Raw genomic sequence first — 21,552 nt, 5'->3', positions numbered from 1 at the left:
ACCAAACACGTCATGCTGGTGATATTTGTCTTTTCTCTGCGTTTATTATGCAACTATATTTGTAATTACAAAGGAACTCCGTCTCCCTGTGAACCCAATGAGTTTAAGTGTCAGAACGGCCGTTGTGCCCTGAAACTGTGGCGTTGTGACGGGGATAATGACTGTCAAGACAACTCCGATGAGATGAACTGCCGTAAGTCAGAGCCGAGCTTCCATCCACAGATGGGGAAGTTTAGTTTGTTGCCGCTAGAGGCACAGAAATGACACACTTTGTCAAAACTCGATTTGCTAAGAACTAATTTTGTTTTCTCATTCCTTCAGCCACTAAAGGTCCAGGGGACACATGTGCCCCGGAGCAGTTTGTGTGTTTGGCTGACCGCACATGCATTCCTGCCAGTTACCAGTGTGACGAGGAGCCGGACTGTGCCGACCGCTCTGATGAATACGGTTGTGGTAAGGGCGTTACAATCCAATTAATCTTTAACAAGTAAACATTGGTTGTCATACCATTCCAAACACTTTTGTCTTACACTGTCACACTAACTTTGACTTACTAACAGACAGTAATGCTGCTTCAAAACCTGAAAAATTGTGTATTTATGGTCAGCAAAGAAATATTCATGTTTTGCCGCACTCATACGGAGATCTCGTCTCCGATATATCTTGTGCTTGTAGCTTATTTAACAGGCGGCTTTGGTGTTGTTTCTGCCAGCAGTGCCTCTGGCTCTGGTTGGCTAATTTCTCTGAATGAATCTGCCAAATAAAACTTGTGATGTCACAGGCTGCCAATTTCGAATCAGAGGCTTGCTGTGTGTGTGTGCTTTCTTGTGTCCATATGTCTCTTTTACTGTTAGCATTCATATAACACAGTTATATATGCGGATTGTAAATGTAAAATGATTATCCTATATGTTTTCTCTTATTGTACCCAAGCACCTCCCGTTGTGACTGTCTCGCCGGAAGAGTCCATCACGGCAGCGCGGGGAGACACTGTGACCTTTACTTGTTCTGCCATTGGTGTACCTGTTCCCATCATCACATGGCGTCTTAATTGGGGACACATACCAGTCAATAGCAGGTAGGTTAGGATGTTAATAAACACTGTGGATTTAACACTCCGAAATGATCAAGATGTCCACAATCTGGGTTAAAGTCCAGATTCTTTTAAAGACTGAATAAATGCCAAGTAATGAATACTTGTGGTTTCATCCATTCCTATTGTATTCCCAGAGCTCTGCTTACTGAACTCTATAAATAATTAAATGAATAACTTTAGCACTAGTCTAAATGAAAACAGAGGGCAATACTTCATGTCCTCAATTAGAAACAGGTTTTCTTTTTTGGCAAAAAGTTTGTGAACCTTTCCAAATTATTGAATCTCAAAGGAGTTCTTCTAAAGTTGCTGCTTTGCTATTATTATTTGTTATAATACCTTTAGGACATTATTAATATATAACCAGAGAGCCGTATTGAATTTGTTACTCAGAATGTGCTCTCCTTCTGCATGATCATTTCTAGGCTATTATCAGATGTGATTTTTGAAATAATTTATGCAGAGTTTTTGTGTTTGGTCTTTCAGTATCAATTCAATTAGGTTTTTCTGGCTAAGGTTTTTTTTTTTTTTTTTACCATATTTTCTTTACATGGACTTATAAGTATACAAATAGTGGACCCATTTGTCACAAATTACATTTCCAAAAGGTTATTCAATTAACAAAACCCCAAATAATTACAAATAAAAACTGTGAAATAAAATATAAAAACTGTGAAATAAAATATATAAAAAACAGAATACAAAAAAACACAAATGTGTAAATAATAAATAAACTAGGACTCTTTTAAACTACGACTCTTAGTAGAATGTGTTAATTTTATTGCAATTAATGATTATTCATTAAATGAACAAATTAAGCAAACACATTATAGACCTTAAATATATGTTTAAAAACAGCTGGACTGAGTGCGAGGGATAAAACTGAATCCTCTAAAAACCGCTCTAATTTAAACCTGATTCTATTGACAGAATCACAATGAGCAGTGAGAATGGGCGAGGAACACTCACCATCCGTGACGTGAAGGAAGGTGACCAGGGTGCATACACCTGCGAGGCCATCAATGCTAAAGGCCTTGTGTTTGCTATTCCTGACGGGGTCCTCAGTCTGTCTCAGAGACCAAACCCAGGTACTGCATCAGCTCCATGTGGTGCGAACATCTTCGGATTACTATGTTTGTTCTCGCTTGATACTTTCTTTTCCGAAGAGACTATGGATGTCATCTTTCATTTGTGAGACACAGGTTATCCTGCTGTTCTTTGACCGCATGTTGTGACGTGGTTGTCTCATGACTGTTGGGCAGTTCAAACCTGACGGTGGTGGTCTTATCATCCTTTGTCTTCTATGTCGTTCTTGTCCAGTTGTGTCATCCTCTCTGTACGTGTTAGCAGGTAACTGCCGTGATGGACACTTTAGCGTTGGCGATCGCTGCATGCCATGCTTCTGTTTTGGCATCACGAAGCATTGTCAGAGCACCGGTCGCTACCGCAGCCAAATCACACTGCGCTTCACAGAGGAAGAGGACTTCAAAGGTACTCAACTGATTCAAAATTCAGATTTTTGCATTTATGTTTATGGATTTACAATTAGAGAGTATAGTTTTTATAGCAACTGTTGGTGTCATATGTGTAACTCTAACACTATAAAGCCAGACATATTGATTTTTTTATTTTTTTTTATGAACAGTTTATTGAACCTTCAGACATATATATATATATATATATATATATATATATATATATATATATATATATATATATATATATATATATATATAGTATTTAGTATGTCATGTAAAACACATTTTTTTTTGTGAAGTTTAGATCGTGTTGATAATTTAGAGACCCTAATGTCATTCCAAACCCGTAAGACCTTCATCTTCAGAACACAAATTAAGATATTTTTGATGAAATCAGAGAGTGTATGAATGAACATGCATAGACAGCAACACAACTGACACGTTTAAGGCCCAGAAATGTAGTTAGAACATGTGTAGAAGACTGACTCGAAAGAGAAGAATTGGTTGAATAAAGTTATTATTTTAGTTTTCTTTGTGCACAACAAGTATTCTCGTAGCTTAATAAAATTAAAGCTGAACCACTGATATCACAGGGACTCTTTTAATGATGTCCTTACTACATTTCTGGGCCTTGAACGTGGTAGTTGCATTGATGTCTATGCAGGGTCAGAAAGCTATCTGATTTCATCAAAAATATCTTAATCTGTGTTCCGAAGATGGACAAAGGTCTTACATCTTTGGAACAACATGAGGGTAAGTCATTAATGACAGAATGTTCCTTTTTGGGTGAACTATTCCATTAAATAATCAAATACACTGTTATTGAAAATATAAAACGCTAACTTTTTCTATTTGTCTCTGTCTATCTATTGTTTTATCCACAGGAGTCAATGTGTCATATCCTAGTCGTCCAGGCACCCAACCACCTCTCTCACCCACTCAGATGTTGATCAATCTAGAGAGGGAGGAGTTCCAGCTAATGGACCTGTCTCGCCGTTTCCTCGATCAAGACTCCTATTGGACTCTACCTCGCCAGTTCCTGGGCAACAAGGTTTCTCTCCCCTTTACATTACTCGGCTGAAAAAATAAAGATAGAAGCTCAATAAAACATTGAGTAATCCGTATCTTCCTGTTTTTTGTGCAATCCCATTTCGTCTCATCTCTCTCCATCACTGTGAATATTCAAATGTGGATGCTTGATTGTCTTGGAGAGCTTGGGAAGCATGTGGGAAATATGAATCGAAGCGCTTCAGTATCTCGGTATTCTGTGTTGTACAGGTTGACTTGTATGGAGGTTATCTGAATTTTAAGGTGAGTTACTCACTGCAGCGAGGTGCACCAGAACCAAGGGAGAAACCTGATGTTGTGCTGAGCGGCAACGGGCAGAGGTTTATTTACCGTAGAGGCGACCCCACTTTACCAGACATAATCAACCAAAGACAGATCAAGTTTACAGAGGTAAGCCACATATGTCAAATTTTGTTTTATTATATATGCTGAATATATACATACTACCGTTTAAAGGTTTGAAGTCTTTTTATGTCTTTAGAAAAAAATAGACTCTTCTGCTCATCAAGGCTAATACAGTAAAGCATTAATATTCTGAAATATTGTTAGAGTTGCAAATAACTGTTGTATTTTAAAATGTCATTTATTCCTGTGACGTTTTCAGTAGCATTACTCCAGTCTTCAGGGTCACGTGGGAAATCTTTCTAACATGCTGATTTGGTGCTCAAGCAGCATTTCCAATTATTATTATTATTATTATTATTATTATTATTATTATTATTATTATTATTATTATTATTATTATTATTATTATTATTATTATTATTATTATTATTATTATTATAACAGTTCAATTAAGCTTAATATTTTTCTAGTTAATCATGTCTTTAGTGTCACTTTTCAAACAAACGTTTTAGAACCATGGCATACACTTGCTCATTTAAGAAATATGGTCAACGGAATACAGGGATATTTAATTGTATCTAAAAATAATAAAGAATTATAGTGAATTTTCAGTATTGTCAGCTCTACACTGCTAAAACATTGGTGTAAGACTGATATATAAAACTGTAGTAATACCATATAGCAAACAATCATTGTTTACAATGGCGATTCTCAAATGTAAGTTTTGTTTAAAGTTTCTTGTTAGTGTCATGTGAGGTGGTTGACATCTCTGTTTCTGTGCCTCAGGAAAACTGGCAGCACTCCTCAGGACGAGCCGTAACTCGGGATGACCTCATGACGACCTTGGCCAATTTGGAGAGCATCCAAATTCGCACCATTTATGACAACCGCATGGTCAGTGTGGGCCTGAGTGACATCAGCATGGATACCACCACCAAAGAGTTCACCCAGCAGGGGAACCCGAGAGACGTGGAGGAGTGCAGGTTACTGTGCCTTTAAATCAACAGATAAGATTACAGGCCTGTCAGAAAACATAAAGCTCCTCTCAAACCTCCTCTCGCAGTGCTGGGAATTCATGTTCCTGTCAATAAAATCCCCTAACCCCATGTTTTTGGCTAAAAACTTCAAATACTTTATTTCTGTTGGCAATGTTGTATGCTCTGTGGACACTAAGAGTAATTAAGAGTTAGCCAAATGTTTTTTATAGTCCAGATACTGATTTTGTGAGAGTCTTGTGTGCAAGTGTTAATCTTTGTAAATGGTTGATCTCACACAGATGTCCTGCTGGGTATTCAGGCCTGTCTTGTGAGTCCTGCTCCCCTGGTTTCGAGCGGGTACCTGGACCCTACCTGGGCATCTGTGCTGGCTGCAACTGCAATGGTCATGCCAGGGCCTGTGACCCTATTAGTGGACATTGCCTGGTAAGACTGTGTGTTTCTAAATATGTAGGTAACTTATACACTGCATCAGTAGTTTACTGAACGCCACACACTAAGGTGTAAATGTCATGTGACAGAGTTGTCAGCATAACACAGAAGGACCTCAGTGTGACAAATGCAAGCCTGGATACTTTGGTGACCCAAGTCAAGGACGATATGATGACTGCAAACCCTGTCCTTGTCCATACACAGAGACGTCTCGACGGTAAAGAAATACAACCTATGTATAAATATAATATAATGCAATTAAAATGAGTAATAGTAAATATTAATACCACTTTTTTTTATTGAATTTTGACAAACAACAAAATGTTGATGTGTTCAAAGGTTTTCTGATACTTGCTTCCTGGACCATGACAATCAGGCAACATGTGATGCCTGCAGACCTGGTTATACAGGGCGACGTTGTGAGAAGTAATGCTGCAGCTCATTTGCATATACTTGTTGTTTTAACACTAGATTTTGTGGTGCTGAGTGCACATATATAATATATTTTTTTTTTTTATACAGATGTGCTCCAGGATATGTTGGCAACCCTCTTCAGCCCAACGGCCAATGTGTCTATGCTGAAAGCCGTGAGCATTTCTCCTTTTTGTTTACAGATGTGATACTAAATGATTTATTAGATTAGTATTAGCCGCAAGATTTATTTGTTTGCCTTAAGCTGTTTCTTTTCTTGGAATTTCTGCCTCATTTTACCCTGGAGGTCAAGTGAAGCTTTAGATAATGATTAACACTCAGTGCACTGCATGCTGGAATGCCAGCTGTTTGTGACCAGGATGTTCAAAGCATTCCAGGTGTAATGGTCCACCATATGGTGTTCTTATCCCTTTTCAGTGAAAACCAAGTGTGATAACAGAGGAACCATCAATCCCATCAGCAAGCCATGCTATTGCAAGGTATTACATTGCACTACAGATACTCTCTTTTTTTAATACCATTAGTAAGTTTGAGATTGGAAGGATTTTTTACAAGTTTTTGACAGAAGTCTCTTAAGATGCATTTATTTGATCAGAAATGAATTATAATATTTTTAAATATAAGTTCAATTTTAAACACAGGTTTTCTATTATTTCTGTTATTATTGTTTTAAAATGTAATTTATTCCTGTGATGGCAAAGCTGAATTTTCCACGTCAATTTCTCCAGTCTTCAGTATCACATGATTCTTCGGAAATCTTTCTACTATGCTAATTTGCTGCTCAAGATTTATTATTATCAGTGTTAAAAACATAAACATATAGAAATGTTCAAACAGTGTTGGCTTTTCTGTTGTGCAGGCCAATGTGGTCGGTTCTCTTTGCGATGAGTGTAAGAATGGCGCTTTTAATTTGGCGGCTGATAATCCTGAAGGTTGCCTGCAGTGTTTCTGTATGGGAGTCACTAAACAGTGTGCCAGTTCAACCTGGAATAGAGAACAGGTAACCACATCCTCAAATCTTGTCATCGTTTTACCTTTTAAAATAGATGTTTTAATGTTTTTGACATGTATGTGTTGGTTAATCTGAAGGTTCGAGGTGGTGTCAACGGCCAGCTCTTCACACTTTCCAATGCAGCAAATACTCTGACCATCTCTGAGGGCATCACTCAGAGAGCCAGCGCAGAGGTGGTCTACCGATCCTTCACCAGTATCCCTAATGACATCTACTACTGGGTCCTGCCTCAGAATTTTAGAGGGGACAAGGTGAGAACATCCTGTGCGGTACAATTCCATATATATACAATTTGGCCTTTGTCAGGAATTTAGTGCATGTCAGTGTGCTGCTTTTTAAAACATGTTTTCCTGTCCTGTAAAGGTAACAGCATATGGTGGAGAACTGCAGTACACAATGCGTTATGAGACGCAGGCTCGTTCACTAGTGATTGATGACCGTCCAGATGTGGTTCTCCAAGGCAATGGCATCTTCCTGGAACATTATTCTGAGACTAAAATACTCCCTAGAATACCAACCACCATCACTGTGTCTTTTAGAGAGGTAAATATATGTATTTTTTATTTTATATGGATCGTTTTATTAGGTGGTCCAAAGGAATTTAATTTTAAATATAAGTTACATTTTTGGGTGCTGTATGTATGCATCATATTTTTAATTATTAATTATAATAATTCCTTTGTTTATATATTTTATTTAAATTCATTAATTGGTCACCATCTTAACCATAATATGTTTATATTTCAAATAAATTTTGTAATTTAAATAAATAATTATACAAATAATAATACGATTATTATCTTACATTCTTTAAATAATAATAATATATATTTTTAAGAATATTATTTTTAAAGGCCTTGATTGCTTGATTTGCTATATGAGTTTTCATTGCCTGTGATCCCCCAGTCTGCATGGAGACGGTCAGATGGACAGCCGTGTACTAGAGAGCACCTGCTAATGGCTTTGGCTGATATCAGCGTCTTTATGATCAGAGCCAGTTATACATACAATATGGCTGAGAGCAGGTAACTTTGCACTTTTAGTTTTGCTCTTGCTCATTTATTGCACATTGACTTTTGATGGCCTTTATATATGTATTCTCTAGATTGAGTCACATTGTCCTGTTACGTTCCTGTCTGTTGCTGAACTGATTTTGTGAACAGGATATTAGTGTTTAATCTCAATCTCTCCTGTTCAGTATCTCCAATATAGAAATGGACATTGCAGTGCCCCGCTCTACAGGAAACGAAAGGGCTCTGGAGGTGGAGGAGTGTGCTTGCCCTCAGGGATACACAGGACCTTCTTGCCAGGTATATTGCTTTACCTTTAAATCGCAACACTCTGTTTGTGTGAACTTGTGTCAACCCGAGTTGATGCAAAAGCCTTCCCCTAAAGCAGAGGTTCTGCCTGTCAAGTTAATAACAGCCTTTTATTTTTTTTTCTTGATCTCTAAATGGAAGTTCTTAGCAACTCATGGAACATTTTAGCTCTAAAGCTCTATGTCAGTGAAGAGAATGGACCCAGCCACCTCTGACTCACCATTGTTTGCAGGACTGTGATGTTGGCTACACCCGTACACCTGGACTTTATCTTGGCACCTGTGAGAAGTGTGACTGCCACGGGCATGCCAGCGGCTGTGACTCAGACACTGGAGATTGCCTGGTGAGTTAACCTTTCCATTGCAGTCATATGATTTATGGAGTTTGTTTAAAGTAGGGATGTGCAAAACAACATATATTTTAAATCACCTAGTTGATCAGTTGTCTTTCTAGTTCACTAATCAGTTGTAACTGGAAGCCCTGTGTAATTAGGCTGGATTTGGGTTCATTTGACCACAGTTGGACTTGTTTCTAAGCAGGTAGACACAATTAAAGAAAGCATATCTAACAAAAAAAGTCAACCTTGTTAGTTATTGAATGACAGGTCAACTAGATGACCACTGTGGAAATAAAAAAGTATACAAAAGAAATTAACCTCCGTGAACTACTCGGCATCAGTAATTAACAAGTCGGATGACTGGTAGTTTATAAAGAGTAAAATCAAAACCAAAAAATGTACACAGAATTTAAATGTACATAAAACCGTTGACCTTAGTGATTATTGATTGTTTTTAATAAAATGTTAATACTACTAGTTGATCCATAATTCAATAACTGACTAGAAAAAATAAAAAAAATAAAAACTATAAGTATACAGTAAAATTAAAAATTACTGATCAGCCTGAATAATGAAATAGTTGGTTACTGGATAAATGGTTGACTATTGAACTATGATGAATAAAATTGAAGACCAAAATATGTATATGAATAAAATAACACATAAATTGCTTATTAATCAACTAGTTGGTTATTGGATCACTAGTCAAGAAGGATAGTATAACCAAAAACTAAGAAAACATACACTATCCTGACTAATTGAACCATTCCTAATCTGGAGTGATTTATGACACTTTTCCCTTGTTTTAGAATTGTCTTCATAACACAGTTGGGCGCCGTTGTGAAAATTGTCTCCCTGGTTTCTATGGAAATCCAAAGACTGGTGATCCACAGGCATGTAGACCCTGTCCTTGTCTAGGACACTCCAGTAGCCAGTGAGTTTGCCTTTATCTATTAACTTTATATTTTTTTCATATAAAGAGGCTATCCTTTAGGCATAACCGATACTTAATATTCATCCAATTGAATACTTTTCTTCTTCCGAAGCCCTTCATCTTGTTACTTGGACTCAGATGGACAGCCCACATGTGAATGTCCTGCTGGTTATACTGGGAGACGCTGTGAAAGGTAAGTCTCTATGGTCCAATGAGAGGGTAAACCTCCCATTCAGTAAAGCTGGGCTGACCAAACTGGTGATTGGCATTCTTTTTCTACTGCCAGAAAGCATGTGTCTGGTGCTTTCCAGCATTTCTTCAACCATTTGTGATTGAATGGCATTTGTCTGGTGGTATGGGAGAAGCAAACCTTGAATCAGTGCCACCCATACCAAGTGTCAATGTCTGAAGGCTTTTTTTGGAGGAGTTTATAAGTGGAAGCAGTGGGGATTAAAATATTTATGTATTGTACATTTAAAAAGACACCTTTATCAAGCATAAAGGTTTCACTTCTCTGCTGAGAGAGTAAAGTGTCCTTGTCAGGAAGGCTGAGATGTCTTTGTGGAAGCACTGAAGTAATTAGTTGCATAATGTCACTTATTTTAATGCTTCAGTGGATTTTTGTAAAGCCTTTGCTGCATTTTGAGCAACTTCTTCTTATTTCAAACTCTTCTTCTAGACATTTGTGGGTCTCTAGGGTTGTTTATGCTTCCCATACTGAAGCATAAACAAGTTGATGACATGGATTTTGGATCCTTGTCACTTGCTCATAGGGCGAAAGCTTTTGGTGTATGGGATTAAAAAAAACAAATTGCTTTTATTTGAAAAATAAATTTGGTTCCAACTTGCCCTGTCTCATCATGGCTCTCAGCATTTCCAACTGCGGAGACTTTTACCTTGAAGGATCAAAAGGTATCCTCTCCACTACATGTGATGATGATTTCTACCTCAGCCCAGGGAAGAAGCAAGTTCTGGATACAACTGACCATGACATTGAAGAATACTTTGATAGTAGAGAAGATAGTAGCTTTTCAGGACCTGAAAGGACTACAAGATCATTGCTATCAACAACTATACGTAGTTTAAGTCACCGTTGGACTCGTGGGCCCATGCGTTACACACCAAGTCCTGAGGAGCGACAGCAGAGCTTCCAGCTCCTCTTGAGGATGCACATGAATCGCTTCAACCAGCGCCTCAGTATGCTTAATAGCAACACATTGGACATGAAAGACAGCCTCGAGAACATAAGGAAGCAGCACAGTCACTTCAGCTCTCAACTGAAGACACTAACCAGTGTTTTGTCTCCAAACAACCAGAAAGACAGAATTAATGAGTTGGCCAACAAATACACAGACATTAAAACAAGACTAAGTAAACTAGAATACAAACTTGAGATACTAATTGATGGCTTCACTGCCTTAGTGCAAGAGTTAGACAAAATCAAACGTGTGCGTCATGTGGCACATCCACCACAGGATCGCAGAGAAACCACTGTGGTTGCTACCACCCCGATTTCAGCCTTGACTACAGCTTGGATTACTCGCATGTCTACCAGCAAATTGAAGAAGAGAACTGTTACGCCCAAAACCCTGCCAACTCCTCATACTATCTCCACGATTAGCTTTGCATCTAGCCGTTCCCAGACAAATGAAAATTCAACTAAGAGGCAAGAAAAATTCTCAACTAAAAGTATCCAACCAATATCAACAAGAAGAGACATTGAAACCAATTTCACATCAAAGGCAGACAACAAATATAGTAGTAAATCTTCTAGGAGATCAACAGTTCCCAAAGGTTTTGTCAGCCGTTCCCTTACTACATCCTCTAAAAGAACTTTAACCATGGTCACCTCCAATAAAATGCAACAGAATCAACAAAAAAGAAAGGAACCAACTGAAGTTTCCCTAACTCCTCAAAAACAACACAAAAGTGGTTCAACGGTAAATGGTAAGTCTCAAAAAGCTACAAGGAAACATGGCCAACTATCCCATTCACCTACAAAGCCACAAGTAAAAGAAGAACCTGTAACTAAATTTCAGATTCCTCCTCCATTGCATAAAAAAATCGCAGCTAAATCTTCCAAGTCATCAAGCAAACCACAAAAAGGGGCACATACTCCTTCAAAGAAATCCTCCAAATTTATGAAAAAACAAAGAAATGGAAGTAAGAAGGAAATAAGACCATCCAAAAAAGCCACAAACACTAGCAAACCTTCTCACAATTTCCAAACAAAGACAAGACATTCCAAGACTATGTCCTCTAAGCAAAATCAGTTAGTTCCTTCTCATGAAGCAAGAGGTGCATCAGACTTAAGGTCCAGCCAAGCTGAGGAGTTTACCTACACAACTCCTTCTAGTAAATCAATGGACAAGAAAAGATTACACTCCCCTAAACAGAAAGTAAAAATAGATACTCGAAAAAAATCAACTCGGGGCAACACATCTAAAACCATTAATATTTTAGACATCATGAAGAGCGACAGGGGCCAAAAAACATTGCCAAGATCTATGCCAAATCAAGATGAGAACCTTCATATTGTTATTGGAAGGCTGGCAATTCCCATCAAAATCATTCCTGATTACTAGACATATATGAATTACTGTATCATTTCAAATTTTCATTGGATCTGTTTTTTCTTCTTTTACTCCCATAGAAACTATAAATGTTTTGAATGTTGTGGCTTGAGGTTTGACCAAACTATGATGCAAGAAGTGGTATTACATGTCAATTCTTATAAACCATGCATGTTGTAAACTAGGCATGTGGTACTTTTGCCTTCCTGATGTTTTGAGTAGAATTATGGAAATAATGTAATATTATGTGCTGTGGCTGCAATCGGACATTATGTTGTACATTTATATACAATTTTATTCGTCTTTATCCATACTGCCTACTCATCTTATTGTCTTGTTAACTTCGAGAACTCAGTCAACATAGAACCTCAGTTTAGCCAAATATGACAACAATTCTGTATTTTCAGCAGTTTATGTTTAAAAGGTTTGTTAACGTATTAGTGTATTGTATTGTATTGTATTGTATTGTGTTAGTGTATAATGTTTTAGTCTGGACTACCTTGGATCCTCGATTTATCAGGTAAGACTTTCTGTCCAGTTCCTCAGCTTCCACAAGCTTGGGGATATGGTGGTTTTACACTCTTAGACACTTTGATTGGGTCCTTCTGGTTGTCTTTGGCTTTATTTATTTCAGTCCGTCTCTGTTCATCAAAGAGAGAAAGACTCAACATCTGCTGGATGTCGAGAGCATTAATGGCTGTAATTTATTCATTTTTATAAACCTGGAAGCATGGTATTATGCTATGGATCCTCTGTTGATCTTATATTTCTCTTGTGGTGGCCATTAAAAGATACTAATGTCAGGGGGTTGCTCTTTTGCTTTTCTTGTGTTATATCAAATGAGAATCTGACAATCAAGAACTGCTTGTACTGTACATGAACAAACATTTCATGTCGTGTGTTAAGCATCCATGTTGGTTGTTTTCCAAAGTATCTTCTTCATATTGGGTATTTTTTATATTGCTTTGAAACGTCTTTTTGTCTAATGTACTTCCACAAACACAAGCCTCCAGTAATGCTTCATTAACCAAACATGAAATGTTCATTTTAACTCGTATCATTCACTTGACCATTTTATGCATATACATGTCATGTTTTTAATAATCTGTACTTAAATCAAAAGTGTAGCCACATTAGCCTGTCTGAGAACATTCAGGAAGTATTTGAAGAAGCTCTATGCATTAATCATATTCTGTGTGACTCACAGACCATAGCAGTCGTAAATTGCTCTTAATGTTCATGGCATGTTCCGTCATGTCTCTGTTAATTCCTAATGTGGTTTTATTTTTACTGCATGACATTCTGAAACTGTCTTTCCAAGGTGTTGTCTATATTTCCTCAGATGTGCCCCAGGATATACTGGCAATCCCCAACTTGGACAAAGATGCACTCAAGGCAATGGTAATGGTGGTAAGACTGGCAAAGATGATGTACTGTAAAAATCCTTCTTAAAATTATAATAAAAAAAATGTTTAAAAATTAAATGTGACTTCAAGACAAAATCTGTTTATAGATTGCTACCGCTGTGACCAAAGTGGTAGCGAAGGATGTAGTTCAAATGGAATCTGTCGCTGCAAGGTAAGAAATATTTTTTGTGTGTTTGTGTGTGTGTGTTATTTGCATCACAATGATAAAAACTCAGTTTTGATACTTGTTTGTACTCAGATGAACGTTGAGGGGTCAACCTGTTCCACTTGCAAGCAAGGGACCTTCTACCTCAGTCCTGCTAACAAAGATGGCTGTCTGTCCTGCTTCTGCATGGGCGTCACCCAGCAGTGCTCCAGCTCCAGACATTATAGAGATGTGGTAAGGCCTGATGAGTTACACCAGTGCTTATCATCAGTCTGTCTAGGCATGTGTTCATTTTCTGCCTTTTTTCTCCAGGTTTCCACCATTTTCGCACCTGGCAACTACCAAGGTTTTGCGCTTGTAAACCGCCAGCGCACCAACCGCATTGACAATGGCTTCTCCATAGAGCTGTCCACAGATGGAACACAGCTCTCCTACACTAACTTTAACTATCTCGGACAGGAGCCCCACTATTGGCAGTTACCCAAAGCCTATCAGGGAGACAAGGTAGAGTTTGGCAGCATTATGTATGTTATTGCTCTTACAAGCCTTCAATTCTGTTTGCTTACGTTCTATCTTGAAGTATCTTCTCCCTCTTTGAATTCTCTTCAAATGGGTTTCTTTCTGCAAACGCATGCTGCCAAGACCTTCCAAAATGTACTTAGTCAGGGCAGCTCTTCAAAAGCGTAGAAATGTTTTTATAGTGGCTGGAGTGTACATAAAGACTATAGTAGGTACTAATATCAACAAAGTGAGTGATGTGTCTTAATATTTAGATTTTTTTTTGGATGTGATACACTGATTTAAGTGTTTCTGAATCTACTTGCCATTTTTAGAAGTCTTACTCTGCTCGGACTAGACGAGCACACAAGGTAATCTTTGTAGGTTCAGCGAGTGATCATGTTTGTTGAGTGTGTCTGTTGTGATTTGGCCTACTGTATTTCTAGAATTAGAATGATGCATGAATGGATCATCTGTGCAGCATGTGTTGATTTTATTTAGCATTGATCATGATTTGATGTGCATGGGATTTCATCGTAGATGCATTCTGACTTACTAAGGCCCTGTTGACACCTAGTAACACCATGTGGTCACGTTTTTTTTGTGATTTTAGAATTCATTGAATTATTAAGAATTGAGGGTTCGTTGTTCACAGTGGTGTCTAAAAAATTGGCACTATCAAAGTCTTAAAAAAGTGACGTTTTGCTTGTCCAAGTCAAACAGAAATGTTGCATAAAAGTATAATTGAATAGGTCAGATGCAAAGCCTCTAAGTGCCATGTGAATTTATTTTCTAAAATTAGCATTTTCTCAGGCTCCAGTGTTTATGTTCAGTTATTTCACTTTAATGGCAATGAAGAGAACCTATTCAGTGAAATTACTAAACCTACACACGAGAGCCTGAGAAAAATGCTCATTTTAGAAGGAAATCTCAGATGACACTTAGAGGCTTTTGAATCTGAAATCTTCAACGGGTTGTTTATAATTCATTGGTTTATAATTGAGCTTTTGTATCGAGATTACAGAAAATGCTTTATTCACAAAACTAGAGAGACTCATCATGGAAAAAGGACCAACTGAGAAAGGACGTCGCTGTATGGCAGCTAATGAATGATATGGGTAAAGACCTCTTAAGGTCCAAAAGAGCCATTGAGGTATTGGTTCACTTTTACTGGCCTTACTTGAATCCTATAGGCCCTTAAACAGTGTGGCACCCTCCTGTTTCACATAACTGATGGATATTTCTTTAGCAAAAGAATGTACTAAATTTAATCTGAATGTTTGAACTCCCTCTAATCCTCCTTTAATACTTTTAATAAACGGACTGCTGGAGAGTTTGCACTGAAAATTAAATACTAGAAAACTGACTGATATGCTGAACTTCCAGTAGAGTCAGTGAAGGTCACATTATTTTATATCTTCATGCATTAACTCCACCTGAAGATGTTTGAATTGAAAGTGATATGATATTTGAGAGAAAAACAGCATGAAGCAAAGTGAGGTTTGAAAATATTTAGCTGTTTGTGAGTGACACACTTGAGGTGAGAGCATACGTGCTATCCTGATTCTTACACTGTCTTCCTGAACGCTTCCCTGCATGCATTTAATCATCTGATTGGCTGCATTCCCATTCTTTCCTCTCGACTCAGTTTTGACACATCTGTCTCTTCATTCTCTCTCTTTGGCTTTGTTTACACTGCACAAAAATCTGTCTTCATAAGTGACAGTTAATAGCCATTTATAGTGGTTCAAAATATTTGTTTTAAAGATAGTTATCATCTCTTCCAACAATGAACCAGCGTAACTGTTTTCAGCATTGAAAACATTAAGAAATGATTCTTGAGAGCCAGTTCAATCTGATTTGTGAAGGATCACGTGACACTGAATCTGGAGGAAAATTCAACTTTGTCATCACAATAAACAAATAAATTAGAAAATATATTTAAATATAAAATGGTCATTTTAAACTGTATAATTTTCACAATTTTACACAATACAATTTCATGTTCCACCTCAAACTTTGAGCAGCAGTGTTCATTGATTTATTTCTATATTAATGACTGTAATTTAGCATCAACCCAAGAGATTTTCCTCAAACAACAAACAAGAGGCATTTTACATAGAGTATGTACTTTGTCCACAATGTAATATAAACAGAATTTAAATTCTATTTGACCAACTTTTTAAATGAGGCTTCTTTGTTTCTTGCTCTTCACACTGAATGGATTTGTGTTAGAAACACACTAATATTTGCTGCCTATCTGAACAAAGCCTTCGAGTCACTATTTTTCCTGTTCCATCATTGTCTTATTCTCACTAGCACCCTGCTGATGAAGTACGCAAACTTGATGATGAAATCTGGGCAGTCATCACTAATTTCTCCAATGGGCAGTCTCCCTTCCCTTTCTCTTCATCCTCTCAAACTTCCCATTCTTCATTTGAGGCCCAGAGTTCTCTGTCTCGGTCAAGTGTGCGTGCCCCTTCTTTCCATTCTGATTTAACTTCCTCTTTGAGGGACTCTGAGTCCCTTTCAAACGACCCAGGCCATTTCTCTCACCCTGACCTAACTCAGGTACTGTGTGCTCTCACTGGTGTCTCTTATACTGGCTCAAGTTAGGTTACACACATAAACTAGGAGTCGTTCACTCTGAAAATCCAAATTTGCATAATTAATTCATCCTTATGTCATCAAAAACCTGTATGACTTTGTGGAACACAAAAGAATATATTTTGGAGGATATTTTAGTAAAATATAAAGAAAATCAATGGGGTTATTGGATCTAGTGTTGGGTGATATGCTCCATAGTCTCATCATCCTATCGTCAGCCTAAGAGTTTGCCGATACACAATATTCTCATGCTAATTTATTTATTTAATTAACTTGGAATCATTGCTGGTGAGTGAGCCAACTCCAGGCTTAAAGCAGCCTAATGTTACTGTAATCGATTAACTACACTTTATATCTTTTTTTAGTCAAGTATCACATAGATGTTATAAAATATTTTTAATATGACTCAATTTGTATTTAACATAGAAACATTGTAAGTTATAGTTATTCAAACAGCAGCTACAGAAAATGTGCAAAGAACATTTGTCACTTACTAAAAAAAATTCCCGTTATAATCAGTGACGAATAAATCTCTTATGCTGACATTACAGGTATATCTGCACATTGTTGTTTATGATGAGAGAATTCACGAGCGAGCAGAATTCAGTCAGGGAATGCACACTCAACAACAAAACTTTTTTGTTGTTTCAGCAATGACTCATCTGAACGCCTCTGATTGGCCAGTGCATTCATAAACTCATCGGAAACGTGTGTGATTGGTGACACTGTAAAATGCAGAAATTACGGAACAAATAAACCTAACAATATTAGCCAGTTAATAATTGTAATAGACTATGCTATTGTCAAGAGCATCAGCCACATATGATATCTCTGACTATCGGTGATACACGATACTATCGTCTATTGGCACAACCCTAGTAAGGACAAAGAAAAATGTTACTTCCCCAACAGATCTTCTTTTGTGTTGAGAAGATTAAAGTCATATAGGTTTGGGGTGAAAGGAGGGTGACAATGTAATTTTTTGGATGAATTATCACCTTGAAATGCAACAAACACACATTAAAAAAGTGACTCTACTTGTCATTCATGCATTAGCTAGCTTAGCACTTTCTTAGTTTACACTAGTAAACATTTTCTTGTGATAACAAAGATACGTTGTTTGATTTTGCTTTGGATGTTGGTCTTCTCAGCAGGTGCAACAGGGAAAAAACACTGTTGCGCTCCCTAGAGGTCCACGGCCTGGCCCTTCTAACAAGGTAGTCATCAGTGAATCCACTTGGTAATCCCTAGAAAAAACAAAAATGAAACTTAAGGAGATCACATTCTAGGTTAAGTAAAAAAAATAAAAAGAAAAAAAATTAAAAATAAACAAAAGCACAACTGTTTTTAACATTGAAAATAATCAGACATTTTTCCCTATAGGTATAGCTTGAATAGACTTTAAAAAACAATTCTAACTCAATTTCCAAGTCTTGTTATTTCTAACTACCATATTTTATTGTAAGAATTTTTATAAGTTGTTGAAGTTGCAGTTAGTCAGTGACTGACAGGAATAGATTTCTTTTCTCTCATCCTTTCCTCTCTGCTTTGCTTATCTGCTGTTCTATTTCCTCTCCTTTCGCCTGTGCTCCAGTATGTTTTGGTCTACAATGGTTTCAGCTTGCACCCAGATGACGTGCTCTTCTGGCAGCTCCCGGAGAAGTTTAAAGGGGATAAGGTAAACACATGGATGGGTTCAGGCCTGCCCACTTCTGATCCCCCCAGGTTGTCTGATCCACCTTAGACATTACTGAATCACTACCTGAGCCAAGGGTGGGATAGATGGGCAAGCCAAAACATCACTTATTAATCTAAACAGATCAACCTGGTTTAATCACGTCATGTCTAGAGTGCTTATTACTGTGGTGCTGACAGGACAAAGTGCTGCTGTAGAGGTTTTGCTTACCTTAGAATGTGTGTGTGTGTATATGTGTGTGTGTATATGTATGTGTATATATATATACTGCTGTCAAACAATTAATCACAATTAATTGCATCCAAAATAAACGTTTTTGTTTAGATATGTATGTGTACTGTGTATATTTATTATGTATATATAAATACAAACATGCATGTATATATTTTATAATTTCATTTTTTTATGTTTATATTTTAATTGCATTTATATATAATATAAATTATATGAATATAAATATATATATTTGTAAATAAATGCATGCAAGTATTTTCACAATATATATTGTATTCGTGTTTCTTTATAGATGCATAATAAATACACACAGTACACACACACATTTATTTTGTATGTGATTAATCATGATGAATTGTTTGACAGACCTTTTTTATTTTATGTCACTTATTTTCTCCTCTTTGAACAATAAGAAAATAATAAAGAAAAGGCGGGTGCTTTATTTAATTATCATTTTGGGTTTTGTGCAGGTTTTATCAGCAGGTATTTTGTGTGTAGTTATGATTCATATTAAAATGTCAAGCTTTTCTCATGCTATACTTTCTATCAATACTATTTGTGATTAAAAGGGAACAATAATTATATGTTTTTAATCCTTATGTAGGTTGGCGCATATGGTGGAAAGCTGAAATATACCATCTCCTATGTGCCAGGACCCCGAGGTTCTCCAATAGAAGATGCTGATGTTCAGATTATTGTGAGTTTGGTAGCAGATGTTGTGTGCACAGTAGGTTATATATAGGTTTTCTTCTCGGTTTGACCACTATTGTTGTTCACTATTGTTCTTCTACAGGGTAATGACATCACACTGGTGGCACGCCAACCATGGAGAAGAGGGCAAGGAGCACGAGAGTCACGGGACTTTGAGATTGTTTTCAGAGAGGTGAGAACCCATTCATCTTTTACGTCATTCATATTGAAACAAGACATACGGTTTGGTATGACCTGGGTGATTTTTTGTTTGTAGGAACACTGGCAGCGTCCCGATGGCATGCCGGCCACCCGGGAACACCTGATGATGGTGCTCGCGGACCTCGATGACATCTTGATCCGTGCCTCGTATCACACAGAGATGCGCTCATCAAGTATTTCTGGGCTCCGCATGGATATCGCTGTGCCCGAGTACACTGGCCTGGCCCAGGCTTTGGAGGTGGAGCAGTGCCAGTGTCCTCCTGGTTACCGTGGTCTGTCCTGCCAGGTAGGAACAATGCAGCTTTGCTCTCTGACCAACTGGATGAATCGTAGTAATGGCTTGCTTCCATGCTAGAGTGATGATGATGACAGTCTCACAAATTCCAGACATGTGTCCATTCTCTCTGTGCTCTGTAGGACTGCGCTCCTGGATACACTCGTACAGGAGGAGGCTTGTACCTTGGCCACTGTGAGCCATGTGAGTGTAACGGCCACTCTGACTCCTGTCACCCAGAGACTGGCATCTGCACGGTATGAAGCTTTACCAGCTGTTCTTTAACAGAAGTGTGTCCCAGAATGCTTTAAGGCATTACTACAATCCCATTCATAGAAGAGTTTGCTCTCTCTTATTCGGTATGAACAGAACAGTATACCAAATATGTGTCTGTATAATATATAATACAATATGTATGGAAATAATTTAATAAAATAAGTAAATAAATGAAATAGTTATTTAATCTTATAATAATAATGATAATGTGCAGTGCTTCTTAAGTGTTATTCTAATAAATATTTAAAATAATATTAATTGCATTATAAATAGATACATAAATCACAGTTGCTTTTACTCACAAGTTGAATAAATATGCAAACAAAATATTATTGCATTACATACTAAGGAAATAAATCATTTACTCAACTTGAGCAGAACGAAAATGAAATAAACTTACATATAATGATTATTTAATATGCATTTAGTCATGAAAACAATATTTTTAACAAACTGAATTTCATGCAAGTGAGTGAGTGTGTGTGTGTGTGTGTGTGTGTGCGCGTGTATATACAAAAGAAATAAAAATAATAAAAAGAAAACATTTAGAAGGAATAGAAAAAAAAAGAATAGTGAACGCTTGGACTAGAGGGTCACAAAAAAAACAAGTAGATAAAATGAGAATAGAACAGTGCTAGAGTTAAAGTGGCAATTATAGATGGAAGAGAGAAACAAAATAATATAGTTGCATTTCATTCAAAATTATCAAAAAATGTGTGTTATAAATTGAATAAATATTAGAAACCAGCTAAAATCAAATAAATATTTAAATACATATTGCCTTTACTCATGCTTATAAAAGTAATCCATGCTACTTGTGATATCTTTTTGTTCCTCAGAACTGCCAACACAACACCAAGGGTGAGCTGTGTGAACAGTGTGCAGACGGCTTCTTTGGAGATCCAACTGCTGGAACCCCTGAGGACTGCCAAGCATGTGCCTGTCCCGGCACTGACCCCGACAACCAGTTAGTTTTAACACATACCCCTGTAAACCTTACCTGACCCTGCCGGTTCCTGCTTTCACAATATCTGCCTCACTTGCAGAAAGGTTTTTAATAGTCATTTTATTTGCAGGTTCTCTCGTACCTGTGAGAGTCTGGGTAACGGAGGCTACCAGTGCACTGCCTGTCAGCCCGGCTACACCGGCCGGTATTGTGAACGGTATGCTCACACTTCCTGAATTCAGTGAGCCGTGTTTATTATCACTACAATGTTTAATGTGATACTACTCTTTCTCCGTAGCTGTGCGTCCGGATATGTTGGAAATCCACAAGCGAGAATCCCCTGCCGTAGTGGTATCTGTTCATTTACTATTAATTTTAATGACTCCATGAAATCAAAATTGGAGGTTTGTGATTTTCAGCTGAAATCAATAGCATCTATATGCTAATGATCTTATAAAAGCCGACTATGCATGTTTAATAAATGATGCATATGAATACACACATCTTGTATCCACAATA

At 37.3% G+C, this 21,552-nt stretch overlaps 1 protein-coding gene across 26 annotated transcripts in view; it reads left to right on the top strand.

The window, feature by feature from the left end:
* Nucleotides 1–21,552, top strand: part of hspg2 (heparan sulfate proteoglycan 2) — a 108,156-nt gene that overhangs the window by 46,503 nt on the left and 40,101 nt on the right. For 11 of the 26 annotated variants that reach the window (XM_026243854.1, XM_026243857.1, XM_026243852.1 and 8 more), the window contains 36 exons: nucleotides 74–193; nucleotides 322–453; nucleotides 934–1,078; nucleotides 2,024–2,181; nucleotides 2,414–2,584; nucleotides 3,456–3,622; nucleotides 3,850–4,029; nucleotides 4,771–4,967; nucleotides 5,261–5,405; nucleotides 5,501–5,628; nucleotides 5,751–5,837; nucleotides 5,934–5,998; nucleotides 6,261–6,322; nucleotides 6,703–6,843; nucleotides 6,933–7,106; nucleotides 7,219–7,398; nucleotides 7,762–7,880; nucleotides 8,054–8,165; nucleotides 8,407–8,517; nucleotides 9,321–9,445; nucleotides 9,558–9,638; nucleotides 13,361–13,428; nucleotides 13,532–13,596; nucleotides 13,684–13,824; nucleotides 13,903–14,094; nucleotides 15,137–15,241; nucleotides 16,408–16,659; nucleotides 17,847–17,912; nucleotides 18,290–18,373; nucleotides 19,230–19,322; nucleotides 19,419–19,508; nucleotides 19,593–19,823; nucleotides 19,955–20,068; nucleotides 20,927–21,054; nucleotides 21,164–21,250; nucleotides 21,332–21,384. In XM_026243854.1, the coding sequence (XP_026099639.1) occupies nucleotides 74–193; nucleotides 322–453; nucleotides 934–1,078; nucleotides 2,024–2,181; nucleotides 2,414–2,584; nucleotides 3,456–3,622; nucleotides 3,850–4,029; nucleotides 4,771–4,967; nucleotides 5,261–5,405; nucleotides 5,501–5,628; nucleotides 5,751–5,837; nucleotides 5,934–5,998; nucleotides 6,261–6,322; nucleotides 6,703–6,843; nucleotides 6,933–7,106; nucleotides 7,219–7,398; nucleotides 7,762–7,880; nucleotides 8,054–8,165; nucleotides 8,407–8,517; nucleotides 9,321–9,445; nucleotides 9,558–9,638; nucleotides 13,361–13,428; nucleotides 13,532–13,596; nucleotides 13,684–13,824; nucleotides 13,903–14,094; nucleotides 15,137–15,241; nucleotides 16,408–16,659; nucleotides 17,847–17,912; nucleotides 18,290–18,373; nucleotides 19,230–19,322; nucleotides 19,419–19,508; nucleotides 19,593–19,823; nucleotides 19,955–20,068; nucleotides 20,927–21,054; nucleotides 21,164–21,250; nucleotides 21,332–21,384 (4,569 nt within the window). Of the gene's footprint in view, nucleotides 1–73; nucleotides 194–321; nucleotides 454–933; nucleotides 1,079–2,023; nucleotides 2,182–2,413; nucleotides 2,585–3,455; nucleotides 3,623–3,849; nucleotides 4,030–4,770; nucleotides 4,968–5,260; nucleotides 5,406–5,500; nucleotides 5,629–5,750; nucleotides 5,838–5,933; nucleotides 5,999–6,260; nucleotides 6,323–6,702; nucleotides 6,844–6,932; nucleotides 7,107–7,218; nucleotides 7,399–7,761; nucleotides 7,881–8,053; nucleotides 8,166–8,406; nucleotides 8,518–9,320; nucleotides 9,446–9,557; nucleotides 9,639–13,360; nucleotides 13,429–13,531; nucleotides 13,597–13,683; nucleotides 13,825–13,902; nucleotides 14,095–14,423; nucleotides 14,460–15,136; nucleotides 15,242–16,407; nucleotides 16,660–17,846; nucleotides 17,913–18,289; nucleotides 18,374–19,229; nucleotides 19,323–19,418; nucleotides 19,509–19,592; nucleotides 19,824–19,954; nucleotides 20,069–20,926; nucleotides 21,055–21,163; nucleotides 21,251–21,331; nucleotides 21,385–21,552 lie in introns of all 26 variants that reach the window. The other 15 variants (XM_026243870.1, XM_026243862.1, XM_026243859.1 and 12 more) reach the window with 11 other exon arrangements.

Source organism: Carassius auratus, unplaced genomic scaffold, assembly GCF_003368295.1.
Source record: "Carassius auratus strain Wakin unplaced genomic scaffold, ASM336829v1 scaf_tig00004557, whole genome shotgun sequence".
NCBI lineage: Eukaryota > Metazoa > Chordata > Actinopteri > Cypriniformes > Cyprinidae > Carassius > Carassius auratus.
The sequence above is the reverse complement of the archived record's forward strand: the minus strand, read 5'-3'. Positions and strand labels throughout refer to the sequence as shown.